The sequence below is a fragment of the Rattus norvegicus genome, chromosome 3 (genome assembly GCF_036323735.1).
Source record: "Rattus norvegicus strain BN/NHsdMcwi chromosome 3, GRCr8, whole genome shotgun sequence".
NCBI classification, from domain to species: domain Eukaryota; kingdom Metazoa; phylum Chordata; class Mammalia; order Rodentia; family Muridae; genus Rattus; species Rattus norvegicus.
The window spans coordinates 38625238-38650749 of record NC_086021.1 but is presented as its reverse complement, the minus strand read 5'-3'; the positions used below and the strand labels follow the sequence as shown (position 1 = coordinate 38650749).

Sequence of the window (25512 nt, the reverse complement as noted above, 5' to 3'; positions counted from 1 at the left end):
AAGATGGAAAGATCTCCCATGCTCATGGATTGGCAGGATTAATATAGTAAAAATGGCCATTTTACCAAAAGCGATCTACAGATTCAATGCAATCCCCATCAAAATACCAATCCAATTCTTCAAAGAGTTAGACAGAACAATTTGCAAATTCATCTGGAATAACAAAAAACCCAGGATAGCTAAAACTATCCTCAACAATAAAAGGACTTCAGGGGGAATCACTATCCCTGAACTCAAGCAGTATTACAGAGCAATAGTGATAAAAACTGCATGGTATTGGTACAGAGACAGACAGATAGACCAATGGAACAGAATTGAAGACCCAGAAATGAACCCACACACCTATGGTCACTTGATTTTTGACAAATGAGCCAAAACCATCCAATGGAAAAAAGATAGCATTTTCAGCAAATGGTGCTGGTTCAACTGGAGGTCAACATGTAGAAGAATGCAGATTGATCCATGCTTATCACCCTGTACAAAGCTTAAGTCCAAGTGGATCAAGGACCTCCACATCAAACCAGACACACTCAAACTAATAGAAGAAAAACTAGGGCAGCATCTGGAACACATGGGCACTGGAAAAAATTTCCTGAACAAAACACCAATGGCTTATGCTCTAAGATCAAGAATCGACAAATGGGATCTCATAGAACTGCAAAGCTTCTGTAAGGCAAAGGACACTGTGGTTAGGACAAATCGGCAACCAACAGATTGGGAAAAGATCTTTACCAATCCTACAACAGATAGAGGCCTTATATCCAAAATATACAAAGAACTCAAGAAGTTAGACCGCAGGGAGACAAATAACCCTATTAAAAATGGGGTTCAGAGCTAAACAAAGAATTCACAGCTGAGGAATGCCGAATGGCTGAGAAACACCTAAAGAAATGTTCAACATCTTTAGTCATAAGGGAAATGCAAATCAAAACAACCCTGAGATTTCACCTCACACCAGTGAGAATGGCTAAGATCAAAAACTCAGGTGACAGCAGATGCTGGCGAGGATGCGGAGAAAGAGGAACACTCCTCTATTGTTGGTGGGATTGCAGACTGGTACAACCATTCTGGAAATCAGTCTGGAGGTTCCTCAGAAAATTGGACATTGAACTGCCTGAGGATCCAGCTATACCTCTCTTGGGCATATACCCAAAAGATGCCCCAACATATAAAAAAGACACGTGCTCCACTATGTTCATCGCAGCCTTATTTATAATAGCCAGAAGCTGGAAAGAACCCAGATGCCCTTCAACAGAGGAATGGATACAGAAAATGTGGTACATCTACACAATGGAATATTACTCAGCTATCAAAAACAACGGCTTTATGAAATTCGTAGGCAAATGGTTGGAACTGGAAAATATCATCCTGAGTGAGCTAACCCAATCACAGAAAGACACACATGGTATGCACTCACTGATAAGTGGCTATTAGCCCAAATGCTTGAATTACCCTAGATGCCTAGAACAAATGAAACTCAAGACGGATGATCAAAATGTGAATGCTTCACTCCTTCTCTAAAAGGGGAACAAGAATACCCTTGGCAGGGAAGAGAGAGGCAAAGATTAAAACAGAGACTGAAGGAACACCCATTCAGAGCCTGCCCCGCATGTGGCCCATACATATACAGCCATCCAATTAGACAAGATGGATGAAGCAAAGAAGTGCAGACCGACAAGAGCCGGATGTAGATCGCTCCTGAGAGACACAGCCAGAATACAGCAAATATAGAGGCGAATGCCAGCAGCAAACCACTGAACTGAGAATAGGACCCCCGTTGAAGGAATCAGAGAAAGAACTGGAAGAGCTTGAAGGGGCTCGAGACCCCATATGTACAACAATGCCAAGCAACCAGAGCTTCCAGGGACTAAGCCACTACCCAAAGACTATACATGGACTGACCCTGGACTCTGACCTCATAGGTAGCAATGAATATCCTAGTAAGAGCACCAGTGGAAGGGGAAGCCCTGGGTCCTGCTAAGACTGAACCCCCAGTGAACTAGACTGTTGGGGGGAGGGCAGCAATGGGGGGAGGGTTGGGAGGGGAACACCCATAAGCAAGGGGAGGGGGATGTTTGCCTGGAAACCAAAGAATTATTATTAAGTATTAAATAAATTTAAAAAAAAAACAAAAAACAAAAAGGCTAGGCCTTTAGTAGAACCTTCCAGCATTTTCTTACCATGGTTCCTGCTACCACAGTAAGCCCAAATATGGAAAGCAACCCCTACAACACGTGAGTTGTACCCCTTCCCCAGCATCAGGGTTGAACAATAAAGGATATCATGAGAAATTTCTCCCACTCTTTAAGGGGACATTTGATGCGAGGATGGGAGAGCATTTCCCTCACCGCTGCAAAGGCAGCAGAAAGCAGGTGTCCGGGTTTCCAAGAAACAGCCTTCCTAGGGGTTGGGGATTTAGCTCAGTGGTAGAGCGCTTGCCTAGCAAGCGCAAGGCCCTCGGTTTGGTCCCCAGCTCCGGAAAAAAAGAAAAAAGAAAAAAAGAAAGAAAGAAACAGCGTTCCTCACACCTTGTGCGGTGGTCATTCTTGGTTGTCAAGTAGACCACATCTAGAGTTAGCTAAAACCCCTAGACTGGTAGGCACACCCACGAGGGATTTTTAGTTTATAGGATCATTTGAAGTTGATCCATATCTTTTGAGGTTAGAAAACACACTTTTAGTCGGGAGCAACCTTCTAGTGGCAGCCTGTACAAAGGACTTAGAAGAAGGGAGTTCGTGCTCCTTGTTCTTTCCCTTTTCCCCTAGTCCCCTCTGTCCCTTCTCTCACCATTCCCCTCTCTCCTCTCCTCCATGTGCTCATGGCCGGCCTCTACTCCTCTCCTCTTCTACTTTTCTCTCATTAAACCTTTCCACATGGAACCATGTTGGCCTGGTGCGGTTTGTCCGGACGCGAGATTTCTACCCCAACAGCACGTTATTAATTCTATAGCCATATGGTATGTAAAAGGTCTCTGGGTGCCCGGGAGTGCTGCTGGCTGCCACACAATCCTAGAAGGGACAGATTCTATTTGGTGAGCTGTTGGTGCGACGATTCTAGACTGCGCCTGCGCGCCTGGCTCCTTCCGCGGTGGGGTGTAGACACTGAATCAAAGTTCAAGAAGGCTTGGCAAGTCAGGCCACCCCTGGGTGGCCTTGGCCAGAGTACACAACAGCCAGAGAGTCATTCAAAATCAACATGCAATAAAGCTCGGATGTTTCTGGCTCTGCTCACTCATGCTGGACCTTGGGATTTCATTACAGCTTTGGGTCTGTACGCACATCCCGTACGCTCTGCACCTACACCTTCATGCACTGCAGCGACGAGCGCTGCCTGTACATCCCCGGCTCAGACTCCATGTTTTGACCGAACTTACCTACGTTTTCTGTTCTTATAGTAACATGATGGTTTAATTATGAGGAAACAAAGACTTGATATTTCCTTACTGGGATTCCTCAGCAGGTAAATATCAAATGAGTTTGTATTGTGCTAGAATGTTCTATTTAAATTTTTTTTTCTGTTAGAGTTGCTAACTTGAATTTCACTTAAAATAAAAAAAAAAGTTGCTAAATGGATTTTGTCTCGGGAGTAGGAGAGAATTTCCAAACATCTCTGCAAAGGTTTCTAACATACTTCTGACACTTTGCTCTATGTGTCCCTATGAGGGGCGTTCTCAGTATTGATGATGATGAAGCCAAGCTACCCGTTAACCCTGAAAAAAACACTCAAGACACTGTGTCCTGGTTATTATTGTTGGCATTGTCAGTTTGACACAAGCTAGAGTTACCTGGGAAGAGATAACTGCAGAACTGTATCAGATTGACCTAGAATCATAGCTATGAGGGATTATCTTAACTGATGATGGATGTTCGAGGACCCTGCCCTAGGCGGGTGGACCTGGGTTATAAGATGGCTAACAAAGAATGAACCTGTGAACAAACCAGCAAATAGCGTTCTTCCATGGCTTCTTCTTCCAGTTCCTGCTTTGAATTCCTACCCTGACTCCCCTGGATGAACAATGACCCGGAAGTGTAATCCAAATAAACCCTTTCCTTCCTTAAGCTGCTTTTGGTCACCGCAGTGTTTTATCCTAACAACAAGCAAACTAGGTTAGTCTCAAATATTCAGCCAAGAATTGGTGCTTCATAAACAAATGTGTTATTAGTATGCAAATTGGTTTTAATCTTTAATAAATGATAAACTAAAAAAAGGAGTTCGTTCGTCTCTCTCTCTTTCTCTCTGTATGTGTGTGTGTTTGTGTGTGTATGTGTGTGGTTGTGTGTGTATGTGTATGTTTGTGTGTATGTGTGTGTGTGTGCTCATGTGTGTGTTTGTATGTGTGTGTGTGCATGTGTGTGTGCTCATATGTGTGTGTGTGCATGTGTGTGTGTGCTCATTCTTCCCCTTGCTGGCAAGCCTATTCCTTCTCTGGCATTAGAGTCTGCTTCTTTGGGATTCTGGTGTCTACTGAAGACCAGCTGAGACACCCAGTCTCATGGACTGAGCACTACTGTACTCTTGGACTTTCCACTGGTGGATAGCCCCTGTTGGACTAGCTGGTCCACAGCCTGTAAGCCACTGTAATAAATCCCTTCTCTCTCTCTCTCTCTCTCTCTATATATATATATATATATATATATATATATATATATATATATATATATATATATATTCTATAAAGTCTGTCCCTCTGAAGCAGTGATTCTCAACCTGCCCAATGCTGTGACCCTTTAATACAGTTCCTCATGTTGTGGTGACCCCCAACCATAAAATTATTTTCATTGCTACATCACCCCTGTAATTCTGTCACTGTTATGAATTGTAACGTAAACATCTGTGTTTCTGGAAGGTCTTAGACAACCTTTGTAAAAGGGTTGTTTAACCCCACAGCAGTGGCAACCCACAGGCTGAGAACCCTGATCGAATACAGCTTATTTTTTTTCCCTGAGACTGAGTCTTCCGGGATGATGTGCCCGAGGACCATCAGACTGCACCCTGCCTCCACCAGACACCAACTGCCGCTGATTTAGAACATGGACCCTATTCTTCTGCAGTTGTCAATAGCCAGCAGAAACATGACTCACACCGTGTGGAGTAGTAATGTGGAGGCCCCTGCTGATGTTCCCACCGTTGAGGGAGAGTCCATGAAAGAAGGGGTTGATACACGGTGAAAATGGTCACAGAGCATGGCACCTGGGTAGCCAGAAAAGGGAAAGAGAAGTGGGCTAGGATTAAGGTCTTCCCCAGTGTGGACATCTTGGGGTTGTTTTGTATCCGTCAAGCTCTTCCCCTGGACCTTACCACCAGCTTTGCTACCTATGCCCAAGTTCCCCAAACAACAACTCTGAGGTTGAATTCTTTTTTTTTAAATTGTCTTTATTTATTTATTTTTTATTTATTTCATGTATGTGGTTATGTGAGTACACCGTCGCTGTCTTCAGACACACCAGAAGGGGGCATCAGATCCCATTACAGATGGTCGTAAGCCACCATGTGGATGCTGGGAATTGAACTCAGGACCTCTGGAAGAGCTCTTAACCACTAAGCCATCTCCCTAACCCCAAGACTGAATTCTTTATGATTATACACAAAGGCCAATAGCTTTGTGGCTCTGTTCTCCAATTAGCTCCTGTCTCAATAATCCTGCTACCGCTCCTTCAGTTTCCTGTCTCTCTCTCCATCTGCATTCTGGTAAATCTCCCATGCCTCAAACCCTCTGAGAATCCTCCCTGTGTACCAGAACATCCACCTCCCTACTTCCTGCCTAAGCGAATAGGCCAACAACATTTTATCGGCAGGTGAAGAAGCTTCCACATGTTGCACAGAAGATCCCCTTTACAACATGTTCCTGAGGGTCCAGGCCTCTCCATGACATCCATATCACCTGCAAAGGGCCCAGTCAGCAGTTCTCTGAGAAACCCTCAGGGAGCCAGCGCTTAGAATGCAGAGACTTCCACAGGGCTTACGATTTTTAATTTAGGATCTGAATCTATTGAGATAGGAAAAACGACGAGACACAGATAGTCTCTGCCTTCCACGAACCAAGACTGTTTTTTTTTAATGTTTTATTAGCACATTGTTTCTAACTTTTCAATAGCCAAAGGGTAATGTCAAAGACAAACTTAATGTTTTCTAATGATTACACCATCCTTAACTATTTCTTCCTGAAGTAAAACATTTATTTACTTGTGTGTGCGCGTGTGCGTGTGTGTGTGTGTGTGTGTGCGTGCGTGCGTGTGTGCGTGCGTGCGTGCGTGTGTGTGTGTGTGTGTGTGTGTGTGTGTGTGTGTGTGTGTGAAAAGGCGAGGCCCAGGAGCCATGACATACACACGCACACACACACACACGCACACGCATGCACACGCATACTCACACGCACACTATCACAACACAGCAGGAAACATGTGAGGCCAGGGAACATTCCGTTCAAACTGGTTTTCTTCCTCCATTACGCAGATCCCAGGGATCTAACTCAGTTTTTGTCAGGCGTGGTGGCAAGTACCTTTGCCCACAAAGCCGTCTCACTGTCCCTAAAGTAAACTTTCTACAAGCGGTCTTGTTCATACTCGCTGGTGGAAGTTACGCACACAGGCACCTAAGCCTGGGCAAACCGGGAAACAACATTAAAGCAATGGCGGCTTGCCTCCAGGCCACACTTCACTTGATGCCACGCATCCACAAGCCTCATTTCTTATCATTTTATATGCCCTTAGAGTCTGCTGAAGCAGAAAAGGGGGGTGTTGCAAAATGGAATTTTAAAAAAAAATTCTAGTTATGTAGAGCAAGAATGACTCTAACTACCACTTAAGCAAACAAACACACTTGTACAGTAAGCCCCAGCACTCTAGTTTTTCCGAGTTCGTTGAGTGTTTTTCTGATCTGCTGTGAACAGCAATTGTGTAAACTCCTGAGATGCTGCCCCTGCATTGCAGAACCCAGCACTTGCTCTCCTTATTGGCTGTTGCTGCTGGCCCGCAGTCATCCAGTTAACCAAAAGTCCTGGCGCATGAGTCAGGCGTCAGCAGAGGTTAAACTGGTAGTGACTGCAAACTGTCCTGTGTGCGTGCCTTTTCTGACATGAGCCTTGGGAAGAAAGCAGGACCGTGTCACATGGCTGCTTCGGACCGGGTGGGTTCATTCACTTCCTCCCGCACCTTGTCCTGTTCTTGGAGACAGCCACCAGGGCACCAGGACCATGCCTGTGTGGCCTTTACCCCTGACCCAGCTGAGAGCTGTGGCTCTCAGGGCTGGGCTCTCAAAGGCACCCTCTGAAGTGGAAATGTGGACCACAGGGATTCAGGGTCAGCGGCGCCCTGATAGGGAAATGTCAAGACCGAAGAGGCTGAAGAACAGGCTAGTGTGTGGGGCAGGGATATGGAGTCAGGTTCCCGAGTTCCCAATGGTTCATAATGTCAACGCGCAGTGTCAGAGAAAGCATAATTTCCATCCTGCAACTTTGCCACTCAACACGGAAGAAGCTGAGGCCCACAGCGGGAGAACAATATCAGGTTTGATTTCGAACTTTTATATGGATCGCAGTAGAAAAGCATGTGTATCTAGAGGTGGATGCCTACCCCTCCCAAGCCTACCATCACTGGCTGTTTGACCTGAGCCTAATTATGTACCTCAAGGCCTCGGTTTTCTTTTTTTTTTTTTTTTCTTTTTCTTTTTTTTTTTTTTTTTTTTTTTTTTTTTTCCGGAGCTGGGGACCGAACCCAGGGCCTTGCGCTTGCTAGGCAAGCGCTCTACCACTGAGCTAAATCCCCAACCCCACTGAGCTAAATCCCCAACCCTCGGTTTTCTAAAGACGTGAATGAGATAAGTTCAGAGCCATGACTGACATCAAATTAAAGGGAGCCACTCATTCTCACTGCTAAACGTTTACCACCACCACAGACCCCAGTGTGCCAGGCTGGAAACGGAAGGCTGGTGACCCAGGCTAGGGTAAAGTCTTCCTTCTGTAGCAACTCAGTCAGGAAGCACAGGAAGTGAAGGTGGGCGTGTCGGGGAGGGGAGGGGCGAAGGGCGGGGACTATAGAAGCAGGGCAGCCACAGAGAGAATCCCCTTCCCTAATCTGGTACCTGAAAACCTCTAATTCCATGCGTTATTTGCAGATTGTGTTTCAATGGGGGCCTAGAGCCCAAGATCCAGGTGGCAGGACAGGGAGCAGCCCTTACACAGGTTCCTAGCCTCCTGTCCTACTTACATTCTCTCTTCTTCCCTCCCATCTGCTTGTGTATTTGGGCTCCTTTTGTGAGTATGTAAAAATAAGACAGACAAAGTTTGAAAAATCCAGTGTGTTTTATGATTATTAAGGTCATTTTCTGCCTTAAAAAAAAATCTAACTCGGCAGTGGTGGCACATGCCTGCAATCTTAGCCCTCGGGGAGCAGAGGCACGTAGATCCCTGAGTTCAAGGCCAGCCTGGTCTACAGAGTGAGTTCCGAGGCAGCCAGGACTACACGGAAAAACTCTGTCTCAAACCAAACCAAACAAACAAACAAACAAAAATGAAACAAAATTCTCTAAAGTGGATTGGGGAAGACAATTCATTCAGAAAAGCACTTCTCCACACAGACTTAAGGCCACACCCTGGAGCCACACAAAAACAATATTCAGCATGGTCCTGGGCCCTTGTAGTGATGGAGACAGAGAGATCTGCTGACCTCTAGAACCTGCTCGCCAGCCAGCCTGGGTTAATCTTTGAGCCCCAGGTCCCCGTAAGAAATCCTGTCTCTATAAAATGAGATGGATAACTCCGGGTGTGTTTGGGGGGAGGGGGGGTTGGGGAAACAAGGCTGACCTCTGACCTCCACACGCCAATGCACCTGCACACACATACTCAGAGGGAGAGAGGGAAAGACCAAAACTATCTATAAACCATTGTGCCTTGCATTTTCTATTTCGTTTACATCGCCCTCCCCAGAAAACAACTATTTGTGTGACTGAGAAATATAAGGCAAAACAGAAGCTTACTCAGCTCCCAGCTCAGCGCTCATTCTGGAGTCTCTACATGGGGTGGGGGTAGGGTGGGAGTGGAGGAGTAAGGGGTGGGGGGGGCACAAAGCCTTTCAACCCTGTCTTAAGCCATGAGAACCACCTCACTTTTCGCCAGTTTTCTGCTCTGTGTCCCAGCATTGGACCATAAATCTTCCTCTAGGAAATGGGACCAGACACTTGGAAGCAGTTCCAGGGCGTTCATCGGTGTCCTGTGCTCCTCTTCAGTGCACAGTGACTCACAAACCTGTTAATTACCCAGCATCCCCCTTGCCATTCAGCCCACAACTCCATGGCAGCTGCCACGAACTATAAACTGTAGAAAGCCAGGCAGTTCCCTTCAATGTCAAAGGTCTGACTGCTGAGGAACTGAGACAGAACTCGGGACTGAAACCTTTGTGGTCAGTGCCGCTGAGATCCAAAGGAACAGGTGTGGGTGAGAAGGAAATGGGCGGAGGCGTACATGATCACGTGATCACTTGATCACGTGCTTCTCTGTATACTCATGGATACATGATCTCCTTTCCCCTTCTTGAGGTGCTAGAATTTCAGGTGTTTAACTCCATGCTCAGTTTCATGTGGTGCTGGGGAGCAAAGCCAGGTCTTCAAGTACCTAGTAAATACTTTATCAGCTAAGCTACGCCCCTCAGCCCATGTCTGCTTTCCTGATCCTCCATCGCAGCCCCGGTCAGAGACTATCTGATACGAGGCCTTGGCCAGGGAGAAGATTCCTCTTTTGAAACTTCTTTTTTAGAAAGTAAAGTAAGTGCCCCGGGTAGAGGTGAATGTTCTCCAAAAGGTTTACTTTCTTTCTGAATCGAAAGCTTCATCCATGCTCGGCTTTCGATTTCCGCTGCCTGGCTCATCCCTGGGCACGTAGTGGTCCTCCGGTGATGTCCCCGCTGTTTAAAGGGCCCCCAAGATTAAGCCGGGTGACTACAGATGAGTTTTTGGTACTTTCCGAAATTAAACTATTTCCCTTGGTAATTTTCCAGCATATGAACTCACTCATCTGAAAACAGGATGTGGCACATAAAGTGTGAGGTCAGACTGCCTGCTCTTTTTTCTTTACCCTAAGGCAGAGAGGAAGGAGGGGTGGGAGAGAGGTGGGACCAGAGAGGATCTTACAGCACCCGCACTTGAGAAATGTCACTTTGCCGATTGCATTTGAGAATCAGTGACTTTTGTGTGCAGGCCATTAAAGGATAGGTAGATCAGCCATTAAAGGGTAGGGTCGCGACCAGAACTAAGAGACAGCCAATGACTTTTAATGTCAAGGACACAGAGAGCTTGTAGAATCCTTCACTGTTAGAATTGAAAGCCCCACAGTGGGCTAAGTGGCATATGCCTGTGATCACGGCACTTGAGAAACTGAGGCAGGAGGATCACAAGTTCTAAGCTAGGCTGGACTACATAGCAAAACCCTGTCTCAAAAATAAAAATTAAAAGCAGATGAATGGAAGCCCCTTAGAGGTCACCTCTGACCATGCTTGCACAGATCACAGAGGTTGTGTTTTGGGGTTCCTGAGACATAATACTTGCCTTCAGGGGAACATCCCCTTCCAAATCAAACCCTGAAAGTCTTTATTCCAGCATTTGGAATTCTCAGCATCACTGGCCTGCTAGAAACCTGAAGCCAGCAGCAGACTGCTACGGGGCAGCGATGTCCACACCTCCCACATTCCAAACAAAAGCCCAGCCTGTAATATCAGCACTTGGGAAGCTGAGGCAGGAGCACGACGTAAAGTTTAGAGTCTGCAGGGCTACATGGGGAGACCTTGTCTCAAAACAAACAAACAAACGAACAAATCCAATTAGAAATCAAGTGAGGCGCCCAAACCAAATTAACCAGATAAAGAACCACTGACTGTCAGACCAGGAGACAGTGGACATCTAAGTACAGACAGTGCCTTGTGAGATTGCTGGTTTGCAAAATCTACAGTTTTGTTTGTTTGCTTTTGTCTTGTATCCTGACACAAAATTCCCTAACTCTTTGGATTAAGTGTGTGTGTGTGTGTGTGTGTGTGTGTGTGTGTGTGTGTGTGTTATGAAATGCTGTGTATATTTAGCTTAAGAAATACAACCACTTCCCTGCTTCACCCAGTTTTTTTTAGCACCCAATGCCAAGAGTACGGCACTATCTCACTGCCATCTGCACTGTTCACAGAGATGGGCACAGCTTGCAGTGTGCTGGGCTCATTACAAGAATCCACTGTGGTAAGGCTTGCTGCTTTTCTGCTGCGGGATTTCAGGCTGGAGCTGAATGTAGTTCGTGTGTGTGCTGAGTTTCTCGTGTGTGCTGAGTTTCTCGCGTGTGCAGTCACTGAAGGAGTGCTAGGAGTCAGCTAGCGCCAGGACCCCAGCAGCTGCAATCCAGCTCTAGGTTTCTTTGAGGGAGGAGCGCTAGGCCCGCCCCCCGGACGGCCTCCGAAGCCAGCCCAGCCCAGTCCCACCCGCCTGCCCAGGCCCTACTTCCCTTGGCTTCCGCCAGCCGGGTTCTCTGCCCCAAGGACGCTCCTGCCCCGTACGAGCAGGAGGCAGCGCTCAGGTTTGTTGCCCGACACCCGCAGGTCCCCACGTGCGTCTGGATGCGAGTTCGCGCTGTGGAACCCGCCAGGGTACTTAGTCCCTCGCCCTTCCGGATTGGTGCCCTGGTCCCGAAGCTGTCACCTCAGTTCTACCCTCAGCTCTGAGCTCGTCCTGATGTGGCAGGGGACATCGTTGCTGAAGGAAAGGGGGCGGACAGGCAGGGGGTCATAGGCAGACGACTGGACAGCATGTCCAGGCTATGGGCAGCATGTGCGTCGTGGGATACCAATGCGGGCACTGTCACCAAAGTGTGGAATGTGACCCAGGTGCGCCCCCAAAGACTAGAAGGAGACTGGGACACCTCTGCTGAGCAGATCAATTCCCCATTCTGGGAGCCACTGAGATGGGATCAAGGGAGATGGAGGTAGGGTGGCAGTGAAAGAAATTTTTACATAGTGGTGTAAAAATTAGCTCTGAGGGGTGCAAAGGAAGGGGCTGTCATAAAAAGAAAGGCTCGAAGCCCACTGGCCCGCTTCTAATAGGACAGAAACTAGGGCAGACCCAAGAGCATTTGACAGTGTGTGGGCGCATAACAGGGTCGAGTAGATTCCCTGGAGTTTCAGCAGCTGTGTGAACAATCTTCTTTAAACGTTTTATTGCAGCGTAAGAAGAGAGAGTTAGATATGGAAGAGGAATTTGGGATAAGGGCCAAGCTCATTGAAAAGCGCAGGTCTGGGCTCAGTCCTTCTGCCTCGCTAGCTGTAAGGTCTTGAGCAAGGCACTCAATTTATCTGCACCTCGGCTTTAGAGTAAGGGGGTCTCCAAAGATAGGCGGGAAATATTCATGAAATGTTTGTAAAAAGTACTTAAAACGAGGCTTGAAAATGTTACTCAGTAAGCAAGCACGTGCGTGCAGCCTTGGGTTTGGATCGGAAAAACAAACTACTTAATTGGCTGCACTGAACGGCAGCGCCTGTTGTCTTACTCCACACAGCCTCGTGGGAGTATTCTAATGTTGATCTCTCGGAGCTGGGAGAGGTGGAGTCAGTGAGGGGGAGGGGAATAGGACGGGAGGAAAAGACCCAGAAGCTAGATGGAGCAGGAGGCTGGGTGCCTCCCCGTGTGTCCCAGCTGGAGAAGGAAAGGACATGTGGGGGTGCAGGGGGTTGTTGCTCAGACAGAGGATGGAGGTAAGGGAATGCCTTTCTGAGAGTAGGGACGGAGATGGGAGGCCATTAGCTGAGCAGGCTGGGCAGGGCTCATTTGAGAATGGACGTCCATCAGATGGAGTAACCTCTTTGCCAACAGCCACTAGATGTTCTGGTATCATCCCAGGGAAGGTAGACCATTGGGTCATATCAGAGTTCCAACTTGACCTGCCCACCTAGGAGGCTCAAGGAAGCTGATAGAAGCAAAAACAGTGTGTAAGTGTAATCTGCCATTTTAAACCTCCCACTGTGAGGAAAAGAAGGCTGTGGCCAGCACCTGAGTAAATTATCAAAGTTGTTGGAGCATGTCACTTGGGCCAAGGCCCCTCCCATATCTCCATCTACTGTGCCAGCTAGCTATAACTGTCAGCTTGACATGGCCTGGGAAGAGAGTCTCAATGAGAGATTGTCTACATTGGGTTGGCCTATGGGCATGAAGTGGGAGATTGTCATAACTGATGTGGGAACATCCAGCCCACTGTGGGTGGCATCACTCCCTAGGCAGGGCATTTAAAACTGTGTAAGAGTGGAGAAACTGAGCTGAGTGCAAAGGAGCAAGTATCCATGAATTTGTGTCCTTCTGTCCCTGACTGTGGATGTGATTGACTAGCTGTTTACAGTCTTACCTTGACTCCCCGACCCACCTCATCAATGACGGGCTTTAACATGGAATCGTAAGCCAGATACATTTCCTCTCGTGCTGCTTTTTGTCAGGGTGCTCTATCACGGCAAAAGAAATGAAACTATAGCAACATCTCATTTGACACTTTTATCCCCCATTGTACAGATGCAGAAAGTGAAGCTCAGACACATTGAAGATTGTGTGGTAAGTTGGGTGTGGTGGGGCTGGCGTGGTGGCCCATGGTGGTGCTCAACTTTATTCCCAGCACTTGGGAGCAGAGGCAAGCAGATCTCTCTGAGTTCAAGGCCAACCTTGTCTACACAAGTTCTAAGCCAGCCAGGGCTGCATAGTGAGACCCTATCAATCAATCAGTCGATCAATAATAAATATTAAGAGACCATGTAATGAATCCGTGATCCCATTCCAGACCTGTCTGGGCTCAGAGCTCGTGGTTTGGAAGCAGTGTGTACATCTACAAGCCCTATGGCAGTTTGAGTGGACAGAAAAGTACACAGGGGTCATTTTGTCATTTGACAGCCTGAGACAGCCCAGTGCTCTAACGCACATCCCAGGCTCTGAAACTTCGCCAGGCTGCCTCCTTCTTACCTCTTCCATGTTGGAACAGCACAGCCCTGGTTGGGCTCCCACTGCTCCACCACAGGCTGCGCCTCTTTGAGCCTCACACCCTGCGTCACTGAGCTGTACGTGGCTAAGAAGTGTAAGGATCGCAGGAGAAAGTCTGCCCAGCACACAGTCAGTTGTGTTTCTTTTTTCCCCACATTCTCGTTTCATGCACGCATGGATCTCCAGTCTGGTGGGCTGCCGAGAGCAGGTCCCCATGCACCTGGCCTCCTCTGGAGCTTTGTTCTCAACAGGGAAGTGGTGGCTCCTGACCAGACACATAGCCGCCTTTGACTTCCTGAGTGGGGGCTTGGGAGGAAGGTGCTGCTGAGTCTGAGGTGTGAAGGTCCTGGTCTTAATCGAGGGAGGGCTGTGTTCATTTGTCACCGTCATGACTCAAGCACAATGCCACAGGCAGGGTGAGGTCATCAGAGGCCTTTCTGCTGCCTCCGGTTGCCTCAATCGTAAACCGTAAACCGTAGAGATCACTAGTGGCAACCCTTTTTTTTTTTTTTCAGACATAGGGTAGGCAAGTGACAGTACAAGAAAGTGACATATTGCCTGAGGTCACCCGGAGGACCCAGAGCTGGATCCTGGGGCTTCTCATCAGAGAGGTGAGCCCCGTTGTCCCAGAGGTATGTGGCTCTGAGGAACTGGGGGGTTGGCGGGAGGGGGTGGCTGGCTGGTAAGACAACCACTTGGCCTCTCCACCGAGGGCCCTGGGAAGAGACAGAGGAAGCCAGTGGCAGCCTGTGGTTCTCAGGCAGAGGAACCGTGACTCTGGAGAGCCAAACTCTCTTTCTTTGACTCTTCCTCTTGCTTTTTCTCGCTCTGAAAAATGTCTGGACCCTCCTTAAAGTTTTCAGCCTCTGTTCAGGGGATTTTTTTTAACCACAGAGGGTAATTCCTACTCCACCCCTGCTGTGACTCAGCGATGACGTAGTACCACACAAGCCAGAGAGGAGATAAAGTCACCAGAAGGGGTGGCCCGGGGCCAGAACCCACCTCTTTCTACAGACTCCACAGGGCTGGTCCTCTACTTTACTTGACAGACCTCCTGGCCACCGGAAAGCCCAAGATGGCCTCCAGCTCAGCCCCTGATGAAAACGAGTTTCAATTTGGTTGTCCCCCTGCTCCCAGCCAGGACCCATCGGAGCCCAGAGCTCTCTGCTGCACAGCCTGTCTCTCTGAGAACCTGAGGTGAGGGGTCAAAGAGCCGAGGGCCTGTGGGAGAGACTGCTTGGGAGGAACCAGATGGGATATGGGATTGAAGGAAACAGGTGACTGTGAGGAGGTTAACTTCAACTCTGGGCCTAAATTTCCACACACTTTTCTTCTGAATATTGTCCCTTTCCCCACCTCCCCGGCTGTGGGTGGATGGATCAGTAGCCACAGAAAGCCGTCAGTCAGCCCAACTACTATTAAGGTAGAACTTTTAAGCATCGCTCAACTATCTCTTCCTGCGTGGCCAGGTATGAACCTTGGATGTCTCCAAGCCCCAATGTCCTGCCCGTGGAGTTGTCTTCTGCCTCGCAGAATTGTTATAAGAATCCATCAGTAACATTCCCAGAACTTCTTACAATAATGGTGCCCCCCCTCTCCCCAGCAAATATCAAACTGTGATAAAAAGCACAATTTTGTTTTATTAGACCCAGCTAAAGGGGGCAGAGGTACAGCAGGGTATACATCTGTGCTTAAAGACTAAGTAATTGCACTAACAGCAGCATTGACACCCTGCCCTGAGCACTCCCTATGCATATGCTGTGTGCCGAGTCCCCTGCCCCTGTGCCCTCACACCAGCTTGCAGAGGTCAGTACAGTCCCAGAGATGAGAACTGCAAAGTCTCCCGGAGAGATCAAGTCACCTTGCCTGTGTGAGTTCCCTGGCGAAGATACTCCTAAATGGCCTTGAGCCACGAACAAAATCTTTTCTTTGGGACCTTGCAGTGTAAGAATGTGGGGAAACTGAATCAGTCAAATGGGAAGTCCACATTCGGTGACTAAGGGGAGGAGGCTGCAGGAGCAGGGCCGGAGGTTGTGGCTGTGGAAAGGCTGGGCAGGGGTAGAAGCCACGACTGATGGGCTTCCTGGCCAACTGATGCCCTGAGCTCATATCGGGCTCCCCAAGCCCCACCCCACTGAAAACCTGGCAGAAGAGTGAGCAGGAGCTGACTGGAGTGTGCTGCCAGGGGTCCAGCCTGAGGCGCCCTGCTCTGGATTTGCCTCACTGTCCTATGACCTTGGTTTTATCCCCTAGAGAGCGTTTTGAGCACTTGCTGTCAGTCAGAACTAGGTACCAGGTGTCCCACGGAGCACCGTGGTTCGAATCTGACGCCTATTTCCATTAGACAGACTCTGAGGTCTTTCCTTGTTCTAATAGGCCAAGATCCCCTGCCATGACCAGAAAAAGGAGAGACCAGAACCACATACAGGGTACTGAGAAAAACATGGCGTTCCAAGCCCAGAATCCCTTGACTAATCCCTTGGGATTGGACATATTGGGGGGATTCAAAAGTTTTGCTAATCTGGAAAAGGCAAGTCAGTGCATGAGCCAATTCTTCCAGAAGAGACACTGTAACCAGGTGCTTGCATGGATTATTTCTACAGGGAGACAGCCATAACCACATGGATGAGGAAGGGAAGGCTTGTAGAGCTAGGAAAGCAGCTCACAGCATGCTTCAGGAAACAGTGGAAGCCCAGGGTTTCATAGACCTTGGCAATGTGATTCTAGGATCGAGGAATTACTGCAAGAGGCAAGGTCCGGGCTTTGAAGTCTGTCAGGAAGGTGCGAGTGACCAATGGCAGGTGGCAGCAAGGTATGTGCCTTATTTGAGAGACTTGTTCATGTTTCCCCAGAGACGATGAGGAACGGATCTGTCCTAAATGCAGAGCAGACGGCCTCCAACCTGTGAGCCCAGGAAGCCTTCTGACTCAGGAGAAGGTATGTTAGCACAAGGAAGAAGGTCTGTCCGTCTTTTGGAGACCGATGAGTTGTCTCCATCTGTGCGGGCCTGAGTTTGCTCCCTAGAATCCATGTAATAAAAGCTGTGTGTGTGAGGATCTCTGAGGCTCACTGGCCAGCTGGCTTACCCTATGTAGTGACTTCCAGGCTAATCGGAACCTTGTCTCAAAAGAAAATGAAAAAAAAAAAATAGTGGGATGGCAGGCTCCTGAGGACCAACTCCTGAGAAAGCGGGGAGGGGCACTCAACCAGGTAGACACAAAGCAGGTCATTGCCCATGCAACCCCTGACAGGTGCATCTTTCCTTTGTCTTGAGCCTACAATGAATCTTCTTTATGAGCAAGGTAAGGTATTCATAGTGACAGCAGCCCATCGTTCTAAGCCACCTGGTAGGCTCTAATCCATTTACGATTGGAACCACCAATTGTAGACTAGACTAGAACAGGGGCCTATGGACCAAATCCAGCCTACCTCCTGGTTTTGTATGCAGCCCACAGGATGATAATGGTTTATATGCTTCTAATTGATGGAAGAAACCATATTTAGGAACTCATGAAGCCTCTGTACAATGCAAAGTCTAGGTCCACAAAGTCTCATTAGTATCTAGCTACCTTCACTCTCACCTGTTGTCTATGGCTTCTTTCTCCCTACTGTAGCACTTATAATAGAAATTTCAAAACCCCAAAATATTTCTGGCCCTTGACTTGAGAAAATCAGCCAGTTCCTGATACAGAGAGAAGCCATTTTTCAGATCGTCTCTTGCATCAGTCAAGCTGTGAGTCCAGGAGTAAAAGTACCTTTGGAAGGGACCAGAGAGACATTCAACAAAACCTTGAAATCTGCCCCCTCCAAGTTGAAAGGACCTTGATGGGGTGCCTGTGTAGCACAGACGTTTTCATATCCTACCAGCTCATAACCAAATGACAAAAGTATAGAAATATATTCAGTTTTATAAGTTCAATCATCTCCATTTAGAGAGTCAACCTTTATTCTGAGTGTGGCCTTACTTTATATTTCTTTGCGGAAGTGACATGACGATAGCTGCGAGTTTGCGGCGAATCTTTTACTAGATACAGAAAAAGGGTGGAAATCTTTATGTTCACAGTTCAAATCCCAAACGAAACTTGGGTGAGTCCGAAAGTCCAGCCACGGAGATGCCACTGCGTAAAACCTGGCCTCTTGGTTTACATGTGAGGAAGGCACGCTGGGACCTTCAATGCCAGAGCTCTTCAGTGGCCAGAATCTCCTTGTCATCCTCTCTGTCCCCACAGTGAGACAATACAGGCTGCCTTCAGCCGAAACTCCCTCTAGCAGTTAACAGTGGCTTATAGAGCCTTGGTGTGCAGGATGGGTTTATGTCCCTCAGTGTGTGGCTAGAGGCAAAGTCTAGACCCTATTTCTCCCTTGGTAAACTGCTTAGAGATGCTACGTTGTTTCTAGAAGGTTCTTCCCAGGATCTGTGACATATGAGTCATAAGTCAACAGCTGCCAGGGCTCCCCATCCTCCTACCCTTTGATCCAGATGTAGTAGGGGCTTCTCACTCATCCCCTCCTTTGCACCAGTTCATGTCATTCAGAGACTGCAGGGACTTCCTGCCCTGCCCAGAGCTGACTGAAGGGCTTTCCCTTCTATTTCTCGGCATTCCCCCCCCACACACACACACCTCCAGTGGACTCTCAGACAATAATAAGGATCAAGTTCATTTCCATGGAAGAATTTCTGAGCCTCCCTGTTTGGCTGTTTTTGAACCAGCTACCACATGGGAACGGACACAGATGCCTTCCCATGGGCCTCTGCACCCGACGTGTACAACATGAGGAATGAGCTGTATACTTTCCGAGGCTTGTTTTGTCCATTCTTCTTAGGAAAATTAAAACACACCACTTATGTAAGTGTTAGGTAACACTGGCCAGATAGACTTTAATGCCACTTAATCTGGCATCTGTAATTATTTCGTCTTTTATCCTGACAAAACCCGATAGGAGCAGAAGGTTTAGGTGGAAGAAGCACCCGGAGCCAGGTCTCTGACTTAACCCATGGTTTTCTCCTGCCCCAGCCTCTAAGAGACTTGAGGGACATCCAGGGCTCTTCAAGAGCACAGGTTGAATTTTGCTACCTTGAAGGCTCAGTGGTTAAGCTTCGTGGAACACTGGGTAGTTACAGCAAGGATGACTCTGCTCCTGCCCCTGATGGGAACTTTGGGGGACTTTTGCCTAAGGAAAGTGACTAATACTAAGCCAGTCCTTTGCACGTGGTCACTCCCAGGTTTGTCTGTGTCTGAGATACTTAGGAGATAAAAAAAAAAAAAAAAAAAAAAAAAAAAAAAAAAAAAAAACTAGGCAGAGAGGCCAGGAGAGTAGATGAGTTCAGTCCCAGGTGCCTATCTCTCACACCCTCCCCAAACCACCTGCTTATCAGCCTGTCATCCTCATCCCGAGGCCATGATAGATCAATGTCTCCTTACTAAGGGGCCCAGTTACCAACATAGCAAGCAAACATTAGAAAGGCAGTGATAACCTTGTTAAGAGGGACCATTCTTGCCTGGAACGACCTTCCTGAACAATCGAGAGTAGGGTGGGAGACAAACCAGGGTCTTGGGGCTGGGGCAGGGCAGGGCAGATAAGGGTGCCTGCTATGTGAGTATGGGGACCCATATTCAAATCTCCAGCACCTGTGTTTTAAAAAAAAAAAAAAAAAGGCTGGGCTTAACCATGCATACCTGTCACACCAGCCCTGTAAAGAGTAGGGACAGGAGGCTCACTGGGACTTGTCTACCAGCCTAGCTCTAGGTTGAGTAAGAAACCCTGTTTCAAGGGACGGAGTCTCAAGGTGGAGAAGGATAGTGTGGGTATCTGATGTCCTCTGCTCCCCATGTGCACCTGGGTGCACACATACAGCACACACAGGCACACGTGTGTGCACACACACACACACACATACACTCACACACATACACACACAAATCAGGAACTAGAAAATAACATTTGATTCTGTTTGCTGAGACCCCCCCCCACTCTCTACCCCTCCCCCTCCTCCCAAAGGAAACTCTTTCTCTTACTTTCTCCCCTCTGAGGCTCAGTCAAGAAGATAGATTTGTGGCTCACAATAATGCCATGGCTTTTTCTCGAGCCCCAAATGACAGGAGTTTGAGCAGTGGAGTCTAACTTACAGTGTGTATATATAGTGGGCTCCTGCCACATGGGGTTATAAAGTGTCCACACACAGACACACACACACACACACTGACACTCGCACCACACTCATATATTGGGTTCTGGCCACAGTACCGACTTCTTTTTTATTTGTACTGAGCTGAAGCAGGCTTCTTTTGAGGAAGGCCAGTCAGCTGTCTGTTCCCAGGGTCCCAGTGTGTGGGTAGACTCTCCCGTGTCTCTCCCTGTCTCGGTACCTGTGTTCTCTGAAGTGTGATAACCAGTGTGAACTCCCCATCCTTACACTCCTAAACTGGACAGTTTGCATCTATAATCTTGGCAATCCAGTGGCATTCCATTGATTTTTTTTGATAGGCAATATCAAGGCCCAAGGCAAAGAAGCCGCCGGTACCTGAATCTAAATTCCATGGTGAAGCTGTTCTCCGATGCCCTGATTCATAGACTGATGGCATTATCTTCATTTCAACTTCAAATAGAAAATCAGCCTCAAACCTGGCAGAACAGTCATGAGAGACAAACACTCTGTAGATACAAGGCTCCTGAGGTGGGGAGAGTGCCCTAGACTACCTGGGCACACCCTGTATAACCACAGGGGCCTTGTGAGAAGGACACAAGCATTCTCAGGAGTTAGGAAGGGAATGCTGACTTTAAAGATGGAGAGAGGGCCCACAGCCCAAGGCTGCAGGCAGCCTCCAGAGGAACATGCTACAGCCATTGTGTCCTGGTAGGTTTCTAGCCTTCACAACCATGAGTGTGCATTGTGTTAAGACATTACACATGAGTGTGTTTTCACACCAAGAGACAACCGTATGCGCACTTACGTATATTGCCTCATAGTCTTAATGATAACTGTAAGGTGGTGTCTTAGTTAGGGTTTATATTCCCGCACAGACATCATGACCAAGAAGCAAGTTGGGGAGGAAAGGGTCTATTCAGCTTACACTTCCACATTGCTGTTCATCACCAAAGGAAGTCAGGACTGGAACTCAAGCAGGTCAGGAAGCAGGAGCTGATGCAGAGGCCATGGAGGGATGTTTCTTAACTGGCTTGCTTCCCCTGGCTTGCTCAGCTTGCTCTCTTATAGAACCCAGGACCACCAGCCCAGGAATGGCACCACCCACAGTAGGCTGGGTCCTCCCCACTTGATCACTAGTTGAGAAAATGCCTTAAAGCTGGGTCTCATGGAGGCATTTCCTCAAGGGGGGCTCCTTTCCCTGTGACAACTCCAGCTTGTGTCAAGTTGACGCACAAAACCAGCCAGTACAGATGGGTTAGGGTTATCTCATTTTGCAGATGGGGAAACTAAAACATGGCCACTTAGTAACTCTCCCAATGCCGTGACACTAATAATTAATATGACAGCAACACACCAGCAGTAATACACACATGTGCACACACACACACACACACACACACATATATATACACACACATATATACACATACACACATACACATACACACACGCACATATAATATATACACATACACATACACACATACACATACACACATACACATACACATACACACATACACATACACACACATACACACATGCACATATAATATACATACATACACATACACACCTGCACATATAATATATACACACACATACACACACATATACACATACACATACACACACGCACATATAATATATACACACACATACACACACACACACACACAAACACACACACACACACACACACACACACACATTGCCTATGGAGCTCATGCTCCAAGTGCATATAAGGAGTAGGTGATTGATAGCCAAAGCTGGCAGCCTGGCTGACCCTAGGGTCTTGAAAGATCTCTTGAGTCGCCCCTGCCCATCTTTCAGATTTGAGGCCGATCACAGTAAACTCCTGTGTGCTCCTCATCATTCCGATGAGCGAGACACCCACGAGGCCCACAGCAGGCTGTCCTACCCATAAGCCCTGCTTACCTGTGGATACCTCCCGCTGTGTAGGCAATGTCTGAATCCCAGTGTTAGTTGCACCACTTTCTTCACCTTATCCTTCTGAGGACTGTCAACTTCCAGCCACAAAGGGTAGGAACTGTGGACGTGAAGGAGTCACAGAACCTCCACCTAGAGGGTCTCAGGGTCAGAAATACCTGCATCTAGTGTCCCTGAGCCACAGGTCAACAGCAGTGACCTGTGGGGGAGGCTTCATTGAGATGGAGTCTCAGAGCCAGTGTGTCTCCATGACGTGGCCACCCTCTGCTTGCTCCCATTGGACATCTGTTTCCTATTCTTCATTGGGAACAGCCTGTCCCTGCAAACAGAGGGCAGTGGGGCAGCGGGTGGGGCATTGCTAGGCCAGGCTCTGCATCCCAAACCAACTGTGTGAGCCAGCTGTGAGAAGAGCAAGTCCTGTGGGTTTGCACCTGCTCAGCCTGAAGCCCTCTGGCTCTCCTCCTTTCATCATAATCCCCTTTGATCATTCTGTCAAAGCAAGTTCTCGTAGAATCAAGCCATTATTTACATGTAGAAAAAATGTGCTCGTTTTGATGAAGTCCTGGTTAATGTATAAAATCAGGCGAGTCCCCACTGCTAAGACGACAAACGCCTAAGTCCTACAAAGAGCTGGTCACTCCCAGCACTCACAGCCCCTCTGGCCTAGCGTCAGGCAGCATGTCTGCTGTCGGTCAGGGCCACCTTGCTCCTTCTAGACTTCTTCAGAAGGATATCCTGGAGTAGGAGGTCTTCTAACATCTGACTTCTTCCTTTAACACTATAGCTTCAAAGTTCCCCCATGTTATGCCCGGTGTTAGCATTAATCCCATTTGATGTCTGAATAGAGAAGATACTTTTTGTGATCCATTTTGTGACCCTCTGTCTGTTTCCAGATGGTTTCCAGTTTAGGCTACACCCATCTTTTTACTACTTCCTCCCACCCTTCTCCACCCTTTCAACACCCTAACACTAGATAGGAGAGAGAGGGGGAAAAAGCATAGAGAGAAAAGGAAAGAGGTCCCTAAATAAGGTCAGGGGTCAGAAAGGAGGAGACATTATTGTTAAACTACTTCCTGTTTGTTAGGGGTATTGAGTTCTTTGGAGCAAGTTTGATCTTGCCAGCAGGATATCTAATTCGTTCTTCTTCCTTTATCTTCTTTGTGCATGACTACTTAACAAACCAACAGCGACCAACCAACAACCCACCTCCCCTCCCGGGGCCCTAGCATTTATCTACCCTCTAAAAAGTCCCCAGAAGTCCAAATGTCACACAGTATCAGAAACTATCTGTGACTGCCAAAATCACACCTCTGCTGGAGCATGAGGCAAATCACAGTCAGCCAGGCGGACAATCTGACAATCAGCGTGGTTTTAACCTGAGGTTATAATATTCCTGTGGGTTTGTTTTTAAGAAATCAATAAATACCAAAGTTGCCAATACATTGGTATTGTGGTGAATTAAGTTGCTATGTGTGTTCGCACACATCTCTGTGTAGACGTGAGTTTCTGTGTCTCTTGAATAAATTCCTAGGAGTGGAGTAGGGTCAGTTATGACTTGTCAGCAATTGATCTAAGTAGGACTTGGCTTTTTGTAAAATACTTCTATAGGGCTGGGAACATAGCCCAGTTAGTAGAATGCTAATGTGGCACCCAAGGCCCTAGGTTCAATCCCCCGATCTCATACACCGAGACTGTGGGACATGCTTACACTCGGTGTGCAAGGAATGGAGGCCAGAGAATCAAAAGTTCAGAGCTGGCTGAGTACGATGGCACAGGGCTTAGTCCCAGCACTTGGGAGAGGATTTGATAACAGAGGCAGGAGGTTTCTGTGAGTTTGGGGCTAACCCGTTCTATATATGAGTTCCAGACCAGCCAGGGCTAAGTGATTGATGATAAATTGCTTCCATGAGTTTTCCAAGGTGTCTATCCCATTTCATTACCCTACCCACATCTTTGCTGGGCCAACCTTGCTGTCCTTTATCTCAGCCGCCCTGACAAATGTAGACTGTTCTCATTGTGGTTACATACAGCACATTGTAGTGACAATTTTCGAGTTCTGGTTTCTTGGGAAAAAAAGAACACAGAACTATTATAAGAACATGTTTTCATTTTAACCAGGTGTGAGATATGGGGCTGCTTTAGATCGTTCCCAGAACTTGTCTGCGATTCGCCTCGTGCTCTCTCACAGGGGTGTGATTTTTGCCAGCTGCAGGTGGTTTCTGTGTGACGTTGGGAATTCTGGGGACTTTTTAGACAGTAAATAAATGCTAGGGCCCTGAGAGACATGGTGACTTGTTGGTTGGTTGGTTAGTGGTCGCCGTTGGTCATGACTTATTTAAGTACTCGTGTGTAAAGAAGAAACTAAAAGAAGAAATTAGATATCCTGACAGCAAAGATAAAACTTGCCTCAAGGGACTCAACCCTCCCTAATCAGCAGGAAGTAGTAATAGCATCGCCCCCTCAGACCCCTGACTTTATCCGGGGATCTCTTTCCTTTTCTCTCTATTCTTTTTCTCTCTCCTACCTAGTGTTAGGGGGCTGAAAGGGTGGGAGAAAGAAGGACCCACAAAGTTGCCAAAGGACCACCTTCAGCACGTTCTACGTTTACGTACCTCTTTTTGTGATATATTTGCTCGGCATTCTGAAACCAGAGAGTAAGGCTTAGCTCCATTTTGCTGTGTGTCTGTGTACAGTAGGGCTCTGGTCCTCTTTCTGTAGGACAATTATAGCAGGACTGAGATCCCTATAGTAGAACAAGTTAGGCCAGGCAGAAGGAATAAAGTGGGCCAAGTCGTATGCCTGGCCAGTTCTGGCCTCGTCCATTCCTTTTGCTTTGAGTGAGCCCTGGGGATGCCTCCCAGCCTCCAGTGATACAGGTATCATTTCCAGGTTCTCCCTGATGTGGCTGAGGCTGGAATCGTGTGTCCCTTTGCAGGTGTTGGCTGTTCCTTCAAGGTAAGTGACAGTGGCAAATCTGTCCATGGTCCCAGACCCTGTGTCTCTCACTTCACCAAAGCTTCCCAAAACACAAGCTACTCCTCCGTGCGGCTCCTACACGAGTGAGCTACCAAGCAACAAATCCCGCCATTATGTCATTGTTGCACAATGTGCACAATGGGAAGTGGCTCTTAAGGCCTCACCTGAGCTCTCGCTGAAGCATCACTCAAGTCTCTCCCACTCACACCCCTCTCCATGGTCCTGAATTGTCATTACACTGATGGGCGGGGCAGAATGGTCACACTAGAGACCGAGATGCATGATGGATGCTCTCTGTGGGCATATCTAAGGACTGTATTCCTGTTTATGGCTCCACTCCACCTCTACCCTATACTGACAGCTACTTCCCCTTTGCTGAGAGAGTGGATCTGGCTTGGTGGCTTTTGGTGCCACGTCTCCTTGCTGGTACCCAGGGTCTCCTACTTCACTGTTTAATAAAG

General features: G+C 47.8%; 1 protein-coding gene across 4 annotated transcripts in view; it reads left to right on the top strand.

Annotated features, from left to right (window-relative positions):
- The first annotated feature begins 11108 nt into the window (after positions 1-11108).
- Traf1 (TNF receptor-associated factor 1) overlaps positions 11109-25512 on the top strand; it is a 31935-nt gene continuing 17531 nt past the window's right edge. Inside the window, exons 1-6 of one of the 4 annotated variants that reach the window (XM_039105872.2) lie at positions 11109-11211; positions 13519-13557; positions 14493-14609; positions 15027-15174; positions 16830-16914; positions 24965-25030. In XM_039105872.2, coding sequence (XP_038961800.1) covers positions 15053-15174; positions 16830-16914; positions 24965-25030 — 273 coding nt within the window. In that variant the 5' untranslated portion in view covers positions 11109-11211; positions 13519-13557; positions 14493-14609; positions 15027-15052. The other 3 variants (XM_006233999.5, XM_039105873.2, NM_001271240.2) reach the window with 3 other exon arrangements.